Here is a 14157-nt window from a genome sequence, read left to right as displayed (position 1 = left end):
GCTAAGGACGCCGTGCTGTTTCTGCAGCCTCCCTGGTGCCTTGTGCTCAGACTGTTTCGCAGTCAGGTGGTGCGGACCCTGGTTTTCAGGGATGTCTTGGCACCGGTACTCGTCCCCATTGGGTATTTGCAGACTACAGCCAGTGCAGAGCAAAACTGCAAATTCATCAGAAGGACGTGCCCTGCGACTCGCCACCAGTTCTTGCGAGGTCATGAGCGGATCCAACTCTCCCTCCGAATGGATAATCATCTTTCGTTCTCAGCGGTCTATTTTGTGGGCTTCTGCTCTTCCTAGATTGCATGAGGATATACTCCTTTAGCTTCCAGAGCAAACTATTCTTTTTGTACCTGCCCCTTGTTAGCTGTGATGTCAGATGGTTGGGATATTTACCTAAGGGCTGGAAACATTTTTAAAAAGATTGTTTATTGGACATAATTATGTAATCAATGTCAAATTCTGAATTTTTCAAATATTGAAATACTATTTGCTTCTTAGTAAGGAGTAACTATCTTACTGGGCACTCCACTTGAAAATAGTTCACCCAATGGTATTATTGGCCACACGCAGCATAGTCTGCATCTTACAAGTTCTTTCTGGCGCTGCAGAGTCATGATTAGACTCATGAGTACTATTCTCCTTAATTCCTCACGTGAAAGTATTAGAAAGGGTTTGTAAACTTACCTCGGTGTTAGGAGCATTTAATTCTGCTGGAATGGAGTAAAAATAAATGTCAGTACTGCAAAAATCTGAAATATACACTAACAGTATATTTAATTGTCTGTTTCCTTGTTATAACTTGCCAGTTACTGTCTAAATTGATTCAACTGAGACTTACAAGATAATACTGTTTATTCTATTTACATATATGTTTTTCTTCCCAAGTCCTCATAGAGTTAGCACCAAAATTCTCAATAGCAGCAGAATCTCAGTCTCAGATAAGTAGTAGCTAGTTGGTTGCAACATCAGGGCAGAAATTCAGATTTCTGGATTCTGAATTAGTTTCTCTCTGGATCAAAATACACTGCCATTAGGATAAGCATCTTTTTAAAACTTTTTTTTCCTCTTAATAATGAAAGCAATTTATCACCATTGGGGAAATTGCAGAAAAAGTAAAATGAACTTATTTTGCATTCAATAATATAGTCTGCCTTTTTCTCTTACTGTTAGATCTCATAAGCATTTTTCTATATCATTAAATCAAGAAATGTTTCTAGTGACTATCATAATCTATGTGTAACTGTCATAATTTAGTTAATATTTGGACATTTGGGCTGTAGCTAGATCCTTGCTATTCCAATAATGCCTCAGTGAAAATATTTGTATGTAAGTCTTTGTTTGCATTTTATATCTTTTCCTTAGAATAGAATCATCGAGAAGCCTAGAAAAGAAGTAAGCCTTTTCCAGGACATGTTCTGGACTAACCCTTGACTTTGACTAATCAAGTTCTGATTATAGTTAAAAGGAATATAGTTAAAACTGAGATGTTACAGCCCAAAATAAACATAAGTGTTGCGTGAATTATTTTTAGCATGCTTTTTGCTTTTACTCTGGTGTACCTTACATCTTTTCTTATTTTCAGAGCATTGCTGAAGTTTTCCGATGTTTTATTTGTATGGAGAAATTGCGGGATGCACGCCTGTGTCCTCATTGTTCCAAGCTTTGTTGTTTCAGCTGTATTAGGGTAAGATGTATTTCTTTTTACATACATTTAGCATATATAGGATATATTATAAGGATTAACCACTTCCCTTATTTTTTTCTTATTTTACATTTTGTGCCCTTTTAAAAAAATGTCTCTTAAATAAATGTTCCTTAGTAGAGAGACCACCCATTTGTATTGCTTAGTACTATGGAGATGAATAAACCTCAAGTGATAACTGCTGTGAAATGTCTGAAGATAACTAGGTGCCTCTGGAAACAAGCCCACTGTAATTTTAATATATTTACATTATTAACTTTACTGCATATTTAGCAAATACTTACAAAGAGCTTGCTTGCATTTTGTTTGGGGTTGAGGGATACTAAGATAAATGACAAAGTGCCTACCCCGAAGGAGCTTAAATCTAATTGAGGGCGTAGACTTTAGTGTTCATATTATAGAATGAGTAGTGTTATAAAGAGGTACTAAAATAGTGCTGTGGGGCTCAGAAAAGAGAGAGTTAGTATGTATTTGATGGGTCAGATGGAGAAAAAGCAGGTAATGGGTTCAAAGGCAAAGAATAAAATCATCATATCTTATAAGAGACCTTAGAGATTAATATAATCTAGTGGCTTTAAAAATTGAATGTAGATGAACCCCTCAAACAAAATTATGAGGAAGCCCAGTAGCACATCTGCCCAGCACAGTTGAAAACTGCCCTGCTTATAATTACTCTTAGGATATCTCCTTTACTGAGAAACTCAAAGCCATCTAACATGCTCTTCACTTCAAAAATTCTGTTTCCTTATTCTTGCCCAAGGACAGTAAATATCCCTTTGTCAAGAGCAGTATCTGCAACAAATAATTTTCTTCCAGTCACACAGCTAACTGATTTGAACCAAGTAAGTCTGACTCTAGAGCCTGTGTTCCTTGCCACTACACCATGTGCAGAAAACCTCGGTTACAAGAGATGTTAGTTCTTGAAATCATAAAATGAGAGACTCAATCTTTCTTAGCCTTGTTTCTTCAGCTATAGAAGTCAGATAACAAGATCTGCCTCAATGGGTGGTTATGGTGTTAAATGAGATAAACAAAAAAAAAATTGAGAAATTGTAAAATACTGTCCGCTTGTAAGATGTTATATTATTCTAGTAGTTAAAATATTAACTAATACACATACCATTTGTCTGTGTTTTATAAATGGTGAAACTGAAGCTGGAGAGATTAAGTAATTGGCCTCCATCACTATAGTTAAGTGGTAGAGAATTGTACTTAGTTTTTTGATGAAGGTTCCATATGCTTGTGACCTCTGGTTATTACCCTATACATCATTGATTCTTCCTTTCTTCATTGTTAAACTCTTCCTCCTTCTCCCCCTCCAATGCATTTATTTCTCAGATATTACTGCGTCCTCTGGGGTTTCTGGGAAAATTGATCTACTTTGGGAAATTTGCTTTACTTTTGCAGTGTTAGCTATCATGTCTATGTGTATGGCTCCTAAATGTATTTCTTCAGCACTGACTTTTAGACGTTTTATCTGGTTGTCCTTCCAGCATCTTGAACTTTGTTCAAGATCGAATTATTCATATTATTTTCTCAAACTCACTCTGACTTCCTTCTTTTTGTTCTGTTCTTCCAGTCATTTAAGCTGGAAACCTCTTACACCTGTTAATTGTTATCTCCTGATGTCATTTATATCTGTCCACTACCTTTCTGTTCCTGTTATTACCATCCTAGTAGAGAAAATGGACATTTATTGTCATGCTTAGATTATTATCATTAGTAATTGATCTCTCTGCTTTGAGTCCTATCTCCAGTCCATTTGTATTCTTTTGCCATATTGTTTTCCATTAATGTCATTCCCCCCCCCCCCCCCCCCAAGCCTTGAGATGTATTGCCAGAAGGATAAAGTCCAAGAACATTAACCTCTTGTTGAGACCACCCGGATCTGCTTCTAACCTTCCTTTCTAGGGTTGTTTCTAGGTTCACTGTTCATCTGTTTGTTCATTCAGCAAATATGAATTGCTTGCCTTCTTTATGTCAAGCATTGCCTTCCCGAGGAGTTGACTTACTGGTTGAGATATAGACCAAAGAAAGTGAATAGATACATGTTAGATACCAATAAGTGCTGTGAAAAAAAATAAGACCGAAAAAGGTTATAGAGTGGGGACTTTGAGGATGGGGTGGGCAGAGTAGTAGCTGTTTTAGATAGGGTAGTCCAGAAAGGTCTCTCGGAGGATATGACATTTGATTAGAGATGTGAATGAAATGTGGGAGTGAATTATGTGAATATGTAGAGGAAGAAAATCCCAGGGAGAGGGATTAGAAGGGGCAAAGACCCAGAGACAGAAGTATGCTTAATGTATGTTGAGAAATAGCAAGGAAGCCAGTGTAGCTAGAGCAAAGTGGATAGGAGATGAATTTGGAAAGTGAACTGTGTAGAAAGGCAGATGGGAGAGGAAGTGAGAAGACTAGTTAGGATGTGCTTTATAGTGAAAGATGAATGGTGGCTTGGACTAGAATGGTAACAGTAGAGGTGGTGAAAAATCGGGCAATTCTGGTTTGTGTGTGTGTGGTTTTTTTTTTTTTTTTGGTGGCTGGGAGGCACGATGGAGATCTAAACGCTTGACCTTGGTGTTATGACACCACACTTTAACCAACCGAGCTAACTGGCCAGCCCTGGAATTCTGGATATGTTTTTAAGGTAGAGCCAACAGGATTTGCTTACAGATGGGATATGAGGAAAGTGATTCACAACATCTGGATGAATGAATGGTTTTCCATTGTTCTGAGTTAGAAAAAGCTTGGGGAGGAGTAAAAGTTTTGCTTTTGAACATATCGAGTTTGAGGTGTTTATTATACATCTAACTGGAGTTTTTGGCAGTTGGAAATAGGAATCTCGAGTTGGTGAAGGGGAGGTTAGAGATCAATATTATTAGCATATAGATGGTATTTAAAACCGAGAACTACCAGCCAACTGCCAAGAACAACAACAAAACCCAAGGGACTGCAGGATATTACCTAGATTAGCTCCTCAGATTTTAGCTGTGAACTCTGGGATCCGGAGGAGGAGGAGGATTCAGCAAAGGAGACCAAGAAGAAGCCATAGTTGAGGCAAGTAGAAATCCAGTAAAGTGACTGTCACAGATGTCACAAGAAAAACACGTTTCAAGGAGGAGCTGGTTAGCTGTGTCATATGGTTCTGGCCTGGGAATTGGCCACTGGATTTGAGAATGTGTAGGTAGTTTAGTGACTAGTTTCAGTGGAATAGTGGGGATGAAAACCTGATGGGACAGAGTGGGGGGAGAAAAAGATAGCAAGTATAAAAAACTCACAGAACTTTGTTTTAAAAGGGAGAAGTAAGGCAGTGGTTGAAGGGGTATATTGGAAGTCAACATTGTTGTGGGGTTTTTGTTGTTGTTTTCCCTTTAAGAAGGATTGTATCTTGCTGGGACTGAACCTGTAGAGAGGGCATAATTAAGGATGCTAGAGAGACCTGGGATAATTGCAGGAACAAAGTCCTTAAGAAGCTGGAGACCCCACCAAATTGTATTATTGATTTGAATGCTTTCCCTTCTCTCCTATCCCATCTCTGTTCATTTGACCATGGAAATTTGACTGTTAGTGATAGTCCAAATATTTGTGTCGTTGAATAAAACAAACTAAGGTCCAGACCAGTCTAGTCCAAAGTCACCCAGCAATTGGTTACAGACCAGGAATGGGTTTATCTCCAGGCAAGTGCTCTACCCATGGCTCTCTGGTGCCTCTACTCACACCAAGAGGTGGGAACATTTGCTGTGTTTTCAGACAAGGTCTCCCTCATTCATCCAGCTGCACTCAGTTGATTCTTCTTCATTACCTGTTCCTATTTTTGTATTTCCTCCTTTTTTCTTGCCTCATCTTTCCAGTTTTTTTGACCCTCTTCTTGATTTTCAGCATTGGTAGCATTCTATGTGCTTGTCTGTAATTATTGACTTCATTTTGTTTTTATTTTGCCAGCCATTTTTTATTAGGTGTAATTGAAATGTAGTAAACTATACATAAAGTGTACAGCTTGATAAGTTTTGATATTTGTGTACCCTTGTGAAACTCACTACAATCAAGATAGTAAACATATCTGTCATCCCCGAGAGTTTCCTTGTGCCTCTTTGTAATCCTTCCTCCACTTACCTAGTCCCCAGGCAACCACTGATCTGCTTTCTGTCACTACAGGTGATAAGTTTGCATTTTCTGAAATTTTATAGAAATGAAATCATACGTATGTACTCTTACGTGTCTGGCTTTTTTCACTCAGCAAGATTATTTTGATACTCATCCATGTTCTGTGAATCAATAGTATTTTTATTGCCGAGTAGGGTTCCACTGTGTGCATATGCCCCGATTTGTTTATTCATTCACCTATTGATGGACATGTGGGAAGTTGCCAGTTTTTTATTCTTACAGCAAAAACTGCCATGAACATTTGTACACAAATCTTTGAATGGACTTCTTTTCTCTTGGGTGAGTAGGAATGGAATGGCTAGATCGTATAGTAGATGTATGTTTAACTTTTTAACAAATTGCCAAACTGTTTTCTAAAATAAAGTGTTTCATTTTATGTTGTCACCAGCAGTGTCTGAGAGTTCCAATTTCTCCACATTAATGCTAGCACTTGGTATGTTCAGTTTTTAAAATTTTATCCATCCTCATAGATAAGTTATCTCATTGTGGCTTTTAGGTAGCATTTCTCTGATGAGTAATGAAGTTAGCATCTTTTCAAGGGCTTATTTGCTATCTATATATTGTCTTTGGTAAGTAGTCTGTTCAGATATTTTATGCCCCCTCCTCTTTTTGTGGTAAAATAAATATAATAAAACCATACAAGTCAGTGTCACTGATTACATTCACAACGTTGTACAACCATGTCACTATTTCCAAAACTTTTTCATCAGCCCAAACAGAAAGTCTGTACCCATTAAGCAATAACTCTCCATTTCTCCCTCTCCCAGTTTCTGGTAACATCTAATCTCCTTTTATTTATTTTTTTTATTTTTATTTTTTTAAAGATGACTGGTTAGGGGATCTTAACCCTTGACTTGGTGTTGTCAGCACCATGGTTTCTGAAGCGAGCTAACCAGCCATCCCTATATAGGGATCTGAACCCTTGGCCTTGGTGTTATCAGCACCACACTCTCCCAAGTGAGCCACGGGCCGGCCCCTAATCTACTTTTTGACTCTATGAATTTGCCTATTCTCGATATTTTATGTAAGTGGAATCATACAATATTTGTCTTTTGTGTCTGGTTTATTTGGCGAAATGTTTTCAAGGTTCATCCATGTAGCACGTGTCAAGATGTCATTTCTTTTTATGGCTAATTAATATTCCATTGTAAGTATATATCACACTTTGTTTATCCATTTTTATCTGTTGGTAGACATTTGGGAGATCTTCACCTTTTGGCTATTGTGAATAGTTCTGCTGTTCACAAATGTACAGATATCTGAGTCCCTGCTTTTATTTCTTTTGAGAGTATACCTAGGAGTAGAATTGCTGGGTCTTGTGGTAACTGTGTTTAACTTTTTAAAATCATGGCAAAATATACATACAGATCAGTGGTATTAAGTACATTCACATTGTTGTGCAGCAATCACAACTATCCATCTCCAGCACTTTCTTATCATCCCAAACTGAAACTCTGTACCCTTTAAATGATACCTTCCCATTACTCCCCTCCTCCAGCCCCTGGTAACCACTATTCTGCTTTTTGTCTCTGTGAATTTTACTTTTCTAAGTACCTCATATAAATTGAATCTTAAAATATTTTTTCTTTTGTGTTTTATTTTTGGGCTCTGCATTCTATTCCCTTGGTCTGTATGTCTGTCTTTATGCTAGTACCACACTGTTTTGATTAGTGTAGCTTTGTAGTAAGCTTTGAAATCAGTAAATATAAGTCTTCCAACTTTGCTCCTTTTTTCAAGATAGTTTTGGCTGTTTGGGGTTTCTTGAGATCCCATATAAATTTTATAATGCATTTTTCTATGTCTGTGCAAAGTACCGTTGGGGTTTTGATAGGGATTTCATTGATTCTGTAGGCAATTTTTTGGTAGTATTGTCATCTTACCAATATTAAATCTTCCATCCCATGAACATGAGATATCTTTCCATCAGGACTTAAAATTTTTTTTTACATCAACGTTTTGTAGTTCCATGTACAAGTCTTTCAATTCCTTGGTTTAACTTATTCCTAAGTATTTTATTCTTTTTGATGCTATTGTAAATGTATTGTTTTCTTAATTTCCTTTTTGGATTGTTCATTGCTAGTGTATAGAAATGCAAGTGTATTTTGTGTGCTTATTTTGTATCCTGCAAGCTGCTGAACTTACTAGCTTTAACAGTATTTTGTGGAATCATTAGGGTTTCTACATATAAGATCATGTCATCTGCAAACAGATAATTTCACTTTTTCAGTAAGGATGCTTTTCGTTTCTTTTTCTTGCCTAATTACTCTGCCTGGAATTTTCAGTGTTATGTTTTTTGTATTTTTTTTGCATCTGGCTGATATGGGGATCTGAAACCTTAGCCTTGGTGTTACCAACACCACACTCTACTGAGACTTTTCAGTATGTTGAACAGAAGTGGTGAAAGCTGGCATTCTTGTCTTTTTTCTGATCTTAAGGGGAAAGTTTTTAGTCTTTGACCATTGAGTATGATATTTGTTATGGGATTTTTATATATGAATTTTATCAAGTTGAGGATGTTCCCTTCTGTTCCTGTTTATTGAGTATTTTTTTTTTTTAATCATGAGAGGATATTGGATTTTGTCAAATGCCTTTTCTGCATCAATTGAGATGATTTTTTTTCTTCCGTTTATTCTATTAATATTTTTGTATTACATCAAATGATTTTTGTATGTTGAAACATCCTTGCATTTTAGGTATAAATCCCACTTGGTCATGGTGCATAATTTTTTCAATATGCAGTTGAATTTGTTTTAGTAGGATTTTTTGTTTTGCTTTTTGTTTGTTTTTTTTTTTTTTTGGCAGCTGTCTGGTACAGGGATTTGAGCCCTTGACGTTGGTGTGATAAGACATTTTGCTAAGATTTTGTTGAGGATTTCCTTGGCATACTTTCTCTAGTAAATATCTTAAAACAAACTCCCAGACCAATAAATCTGTGTTTAAATTTTTCATATAGCATTGTGAATGAGGATACGCAATACATGTCTTATAATTGTGGTATCTCTTTGATTATGTTGCTGAAGAAATAGAATGAATTTTAATAAATACTTAGATTTTTAACTAATTCCAAAAGCAGGGTTAGACCCTGAAAGTAGTATTTAATTAATATTGAACCTATGATGCCATAAGACTTTTAATGATTGCTGTTGTTAATGTTTCTTAAAGAGATTATTTCCTGTTGCAAAGTTGATATGTTTTTAAAAACCCTCTTTTCTTTGGTCTTCTGTTACATGAACTTAACTTTATTTGCCATCTGATTTATTTAGTTCTATATTCTAGAGAATTAATACACACAGTTCTTATGGTAATTACTCATTCTTTCAAGTTTTTGGAAGTGAGCAAAGGGCCTGCTTTTCCTTCTCCCAGATAGACACACCATGAGAAGTGGACTTTTGTTTTTGTTTAGTGGTAAAACAGTTGTTGGTAAGAATTTATTTAACGTGTTTTTATTGTGTGTATATATCGTGTTCCTCAAACTGTACTTACGTTAGGGGACATGAAACATTTTGTGTGCTTTAACAAGGCCTCTAAGGTCTTTTATGATCTGCCTCCTGGTTTCCCTGCAGTTTTGAGCTGTTAGAAAAACATTCCTTTGTTAATGAATCTCCTTCTAATTACTGTCTTTGTTTTGTTTGTTTTGTGTTCTGGCTAAAACTATTTAATGAGTTTTTTCCACTCCATTTCTTTGTAGCCTCACCTTCTGTTTACTTTTCAACGTATTATAACTTAGCTTTGGTTCCCTGTCCCATATTCATGTAGCTCTTGCAAAAGCCGTAAACTCAGTTTTGCTAAATCCAGTGAACACTTCTTTGGCCTTATCTTTCCTCTCAGAGCAGTCAGCACAAACCACTTCACCTGTCTTGAAACATTTTCTTCTTTGGCTTCTTTGACATGATAGTCTCTTTGATTTCCCTGCTATGTCTTTTCCTGTTTACTGATCTCTAAATGTTGGAGTATCCTGGGCACTCTTCTTTTTGTGATAGCTATACTTTTCTTCCTGTGGTCTTGTGTCTTTAAATACTACCTGTAGACTTATAACTCCCAAATTTACCTTTTCAGCCCTGACCTCTCCCCCTCCTTCATCGTCCAGCTAATTGACATCCCCATTTGGGTTTGCAGTAGGCATCTCAAATTTAACATCTCTACAAATGATGTTTTGATTTACCATCCTAAATGTGTTTTCTTCCAGTAATTTTTATCTTAGAACCCCCTTTTTATCCAAAAACCTAGGAGTTGACTTTGATCTTCCTTTTTCCTCACATCCAGTAGTAAGTGAACAATAAATGTTAGCAGAACCCCCCTTTTTTTAAGATTATCTTATACACTTAGTATATGCTCACTACTTTTCTCTGTTACTTCAGTTTTGCAGGGTAGGTATGTTGATTCTCTTGTTGCACATGAGGAAACGTGAGCTCAATCACTTGTCCAGTGTCATGTAGTCAGTAAGTGCCAGACCTAGGAATCAGACTCAGATCTGAATACTTTTTTTTTTTTTTTTTTTTACAAAGATGACGAGTAAGGGGATCTTAACCCTTGACTTGGTGTTATCAGCACCACGCTCTCCCAGGTGAGCCACGGGCTGGCCCTAGATCTGAATACTTTCTAAAGCTTGTGATTCTTCCATTTTAATGAAGAAGAGAAGTTAATTCCTAAATTGAACATGGGGAATTTCTCAGAAGATGCTCCTTTAATATTATTTATGCATTAGCATTGTGTCACTGGTTCTTACCTTTTGTTAGTTTGGGAGAAACGTTTTTCTCTAAGTATTAAGATTGCCAGATTTATTTTGTGATTAAATTAGAATATGGAATACAAGGTGAAAATGCCAGAAATATTCAGAGAAGGAAGAGCTCCATGTAGCCTGGGACAGGCAGGAAAGTTTTATGGACATAATCCAAGGGCATTCCCTTGGGACAAGACATGAAGGGTGGGACTATAGAAGCAAATATACGAATATGTTGCCAGGACTGTTACATATTTGTGCAATAAGCCCATTTTTACTGGGAGATAGGGGTATATTTAAAAAAATGGTGTGGGGCCGGCCCGTGGCTCACTCGGGAGAGTACGGTGCTGATAACACCAAGGCCCCGGGTTCGGATCCCATATACGGATGGCCGGTTTGCTCACTGGCTGAGCGTGGTGCTCACAACACCAAGTCAAGGGTTAAGATCCCCTTACCGGTCATCTTTTAAAAATAAATAAATAAATAAATAAAAAATAAATAAATAAAAAATAAAAAAATGGTGTGGTCACTCCCTAGCATGGTCGCAAACCTTGTAGAGTTTATAATCTGGCAAGACAGGGGAGACCAACGAATAAGTCATAATAATAAGTGTTATGAGCTCAGTGAAGGGGGAGGTCTATGTTGCTGTGGTAGAGCATGGCGCTGGTATCTCAGATAGTCTGCAGAGTGTCAAGGAAAGCTGTTTGGAAGTAGTGACATGTGAAGGAAAATCTGAACAGTGATAGGAGTATCCCAGATGAAGAAATGTGCTGAAGAATATCCTGGGCAGAGAAAGGAGACATATTTAAAGGCTTAACCTTGCTGGTGGTGATAGGGTGAGGCTATAGAGGTGTGGGCTGAAACCAGTTCTGACTTAGCAGAAGACTGGTGTGATCAGAGCATTGTTTCAGGGGAGAAAACCCGACCCAAATCTCGATTTTGCCTAGGGACCAAAGAAATGATATAGCCAAGGTTATTAAGAATCGAGAAATTCTTTTCCGTCTGATTTTTCTCTTCCAGCTTTATCTTCTTTGCTGTGAAGTACCTTGTTTTCTGTCATCTTAAATTTTTATTGTCCTTGAAGCTTTCCTTGGGGATTTTATTTCTGAGTTCATTATAGAAGTAGAAGGTACAAATAGAAATAACAGATACTGGGAGTTTGTTGGTGTGTGATTACAGTTAGTTATTAACCTCTGAACCTATTTAGTAGACAATTAAAACAAAGTTTTTAACTATAAACCTGTTGTTTACAGAAGAGTATTCAGAAAAATCTTAACATCTTTGTCCGTGGTATAAAGCTGCCCCCAACCTAATGATAATTTAAATAACTGAATTAGTAGAATTGAGAGTTTAGTAGAGACATTGTTCTCTTCTAAAACCTTTTTATAATTTTGAGGAAACCAAAGTACCTAGATATTTAAATTGTTGAACTATAAAACTCTTTTAAGACTTAAATTTTTTTTTGCTTATTCATATTTTGGATCTAATTTATAAGTCCATAGTGTATATACCTCAGAATTAGTTTGCTATTCAAAAAGGAAGTTTTGTGGTAACTTAAACTTACTCAGGGATTTTATAGTAGGTTAGTTAGAGGTAAGTTATCACTATGATTTACTTTTGGAGTAGTGGTAACAGTATCATTTTTGTGAAGGTTGTCTTACACCTTCCCTGTGAAGAAATGGATAGTCCTGAATCACTTCCTTTCCTGTGTAAGAGTAGCCTTTCCCTTTCCCGCTCCTTTTTTTGTTTTTTAAGTCTACCCTGCCAGCAATAGAGTGAGTAACCTCATAACTATTTTAGGATGACTTCTATCCCTCTGAAAGTTTGTCCCTGTCATGATGATAATGGGAGGGAGACAGTAGATTGCCTGTTCTTTCTATAAGTATCTCTACAATTAATTCAGGCACCAGAGAGTCAAACTCGTTAAATTTGGTTCATAAGTATTCAATATATGCAATTTAAAATAATGATATTTTTACAATCAAAATCTAATTCTTTTGCCTCCTTAGCGCTGGCTGACAGAGCAGAGAGCTCAGTGTCCTCATTGCCGGTAAGTGTTTTGCTCCGATTATTTGTGAATTTGGAAAATAGTAAGGCAATAGGATCAGAGTGTGCCCTGGGATTCATAAAGGCAAGTTCTTTCTACAGTTTGCCACATTGTTCTTTGTGAATACAGTCAATAGAAAATAAGCAATCTGTCTAGAAAAAGAAATGCAGAGACTACTTTATCTGATGTAGAATTCTATGGAATGAAATAATAAGAAGTTGAACTGTTAAAAGGAGAGAGAACTGGGGTTACTAGAGTTGGGAGAGGGGAAGGAGAGGGGAGAACGTGAGAGGCTGGTTAATGGGTGCAGAATTACAGCTAGATAAAAAATAAGTTCTATTTGGTGTACAGTTGATGCAGGAATCTATAATTAACAATGATCTACTTCATGTTGTCAAACAGCTAGAAGAGAGGAGATAAATGTTCACATTACAAAGAAATGATTAACTTTTGCAATGATGAATATGCTAATTACCCTGATTAGATAATCATGCATTGTATACCTGTATTGAAATTTAACTCTGTACCCAATAAATAAGTACAATCAATATGTTTCAATAAAAAATTAATTTAAAAGAATTATGTAAAATGCATTATATTGTTCGGTATATTGTACCTCTGCCTCTCATTTAACTTCTTATCTTACCTTTTGTAATTACAAAAATGTTTTAAAATGTTTCTGGTTTAAAAATCCTGTTAGTAGAAATAAATATAAAAGAAAAAGTTTTCTGATTTTGATGCTCTCTTCCCAATGTTTTTACAAAATAAAGCTTTTAGAAGAAATTGTTAGGTTTGGTATCTGTTTTTCTAGACAATTTTCTATACATATACTGATATGCATATCTATATGCTTTTTCTTAAAACACACAAATGATATAATACTGTTTTGCAATTTAATTTCTTTGGAGGGGGAAAGTAGCTGGCCAGTATGGGGATTTGAACCCTTGGCCTTGGTGTTATAACACCATGGTTTAACCAACTAAGCTAACTGGCCAGCCCTGCCTTTTTTGTGTAAAATATGGTTGATATCTTTCCTTGACCGTACATGTACATACATCATTTTTTTTTTTAAGTTTGAATAGTCCGCCATATGACTATACCTTGATTTATTTGTGCCCATATTGAGACATTTAGGTTGTGTCAGCTTTTGGTTATTTTTAATTATGATTCCAGAATGCCATCTTTTGCCCATATTTCTTCTTATTCACTTTTCTTATATTACCTTGTAAGAAAACCAGCACTATCAAATGCTGTAATGATGGAAATGTTCTATATCTACACCATCCAAAATGGTAATCACTAGCTATATGCGGCTGTTGAGCGCTTGAAATGTATCTAGTGTGACTGTGTGATGAAGTTTATTTTTTTAATTTTAATTAATTTGAATTTTTTAAATAGTCACAGTACAGCTTTAGACTGAAGAGTTGAGAATTCACTCTGTAATCTAAATTGTCATTTTTTTCTTTCAGTTTTTTTTTGTTTTAGTAAATGATGCATTAATGTGATGAAAAGCAACAAAGCATACTTATC

The 14157-nt window shown here is 36.2% G+C and overlaps 1 protein-coding gene across 2 annotated transcripts in view; it reads left to right on the top strand.

Annotated features, from left to right (window-relative positions):
• TRIM37 (tripartite motif containing 37) overlaps positions 1–14157 on the top strand; it is a 121226-nt gene that overhangs the window by 486 nt on the left and 106583 nt on the right. Inside the window, exons 2-3 of one of the 2 annotated variants that reach the window (XM_063108987.1) lie at positions 1580–1681; positions 12590–12630. In XM_063108987.1, the coding sequence (XP_062965057.1) occupies positions 1580–1681; positions 12590–12630 (143 nt within the window). Of the gene's footprint in view, positions 1–1579; positions 1682–12589; positions 12631–14157 lie in introns of those variants that run through there. The other variant, XM_063108988.1, reaches the window with a different exon arrangement.

The sequence above is a fragment of the Cynocephalus volans genome, chromosome 10 (assembly GCF_027409185.1).
Source record: "Cynocephalus volans isolate mCynVol1 chromosome 10, mCynVol1.pri, whole genome shotgun sequence".
NCBI lineage: Eukaryota > Metazoa > Chordata > Mammalia > Dermoptera > Cynocephalidae > Cynocephalus > Cynocephalus volans.
This window is presented reverse-complemented; position numbering and strand designations above follow the sequence as displayed.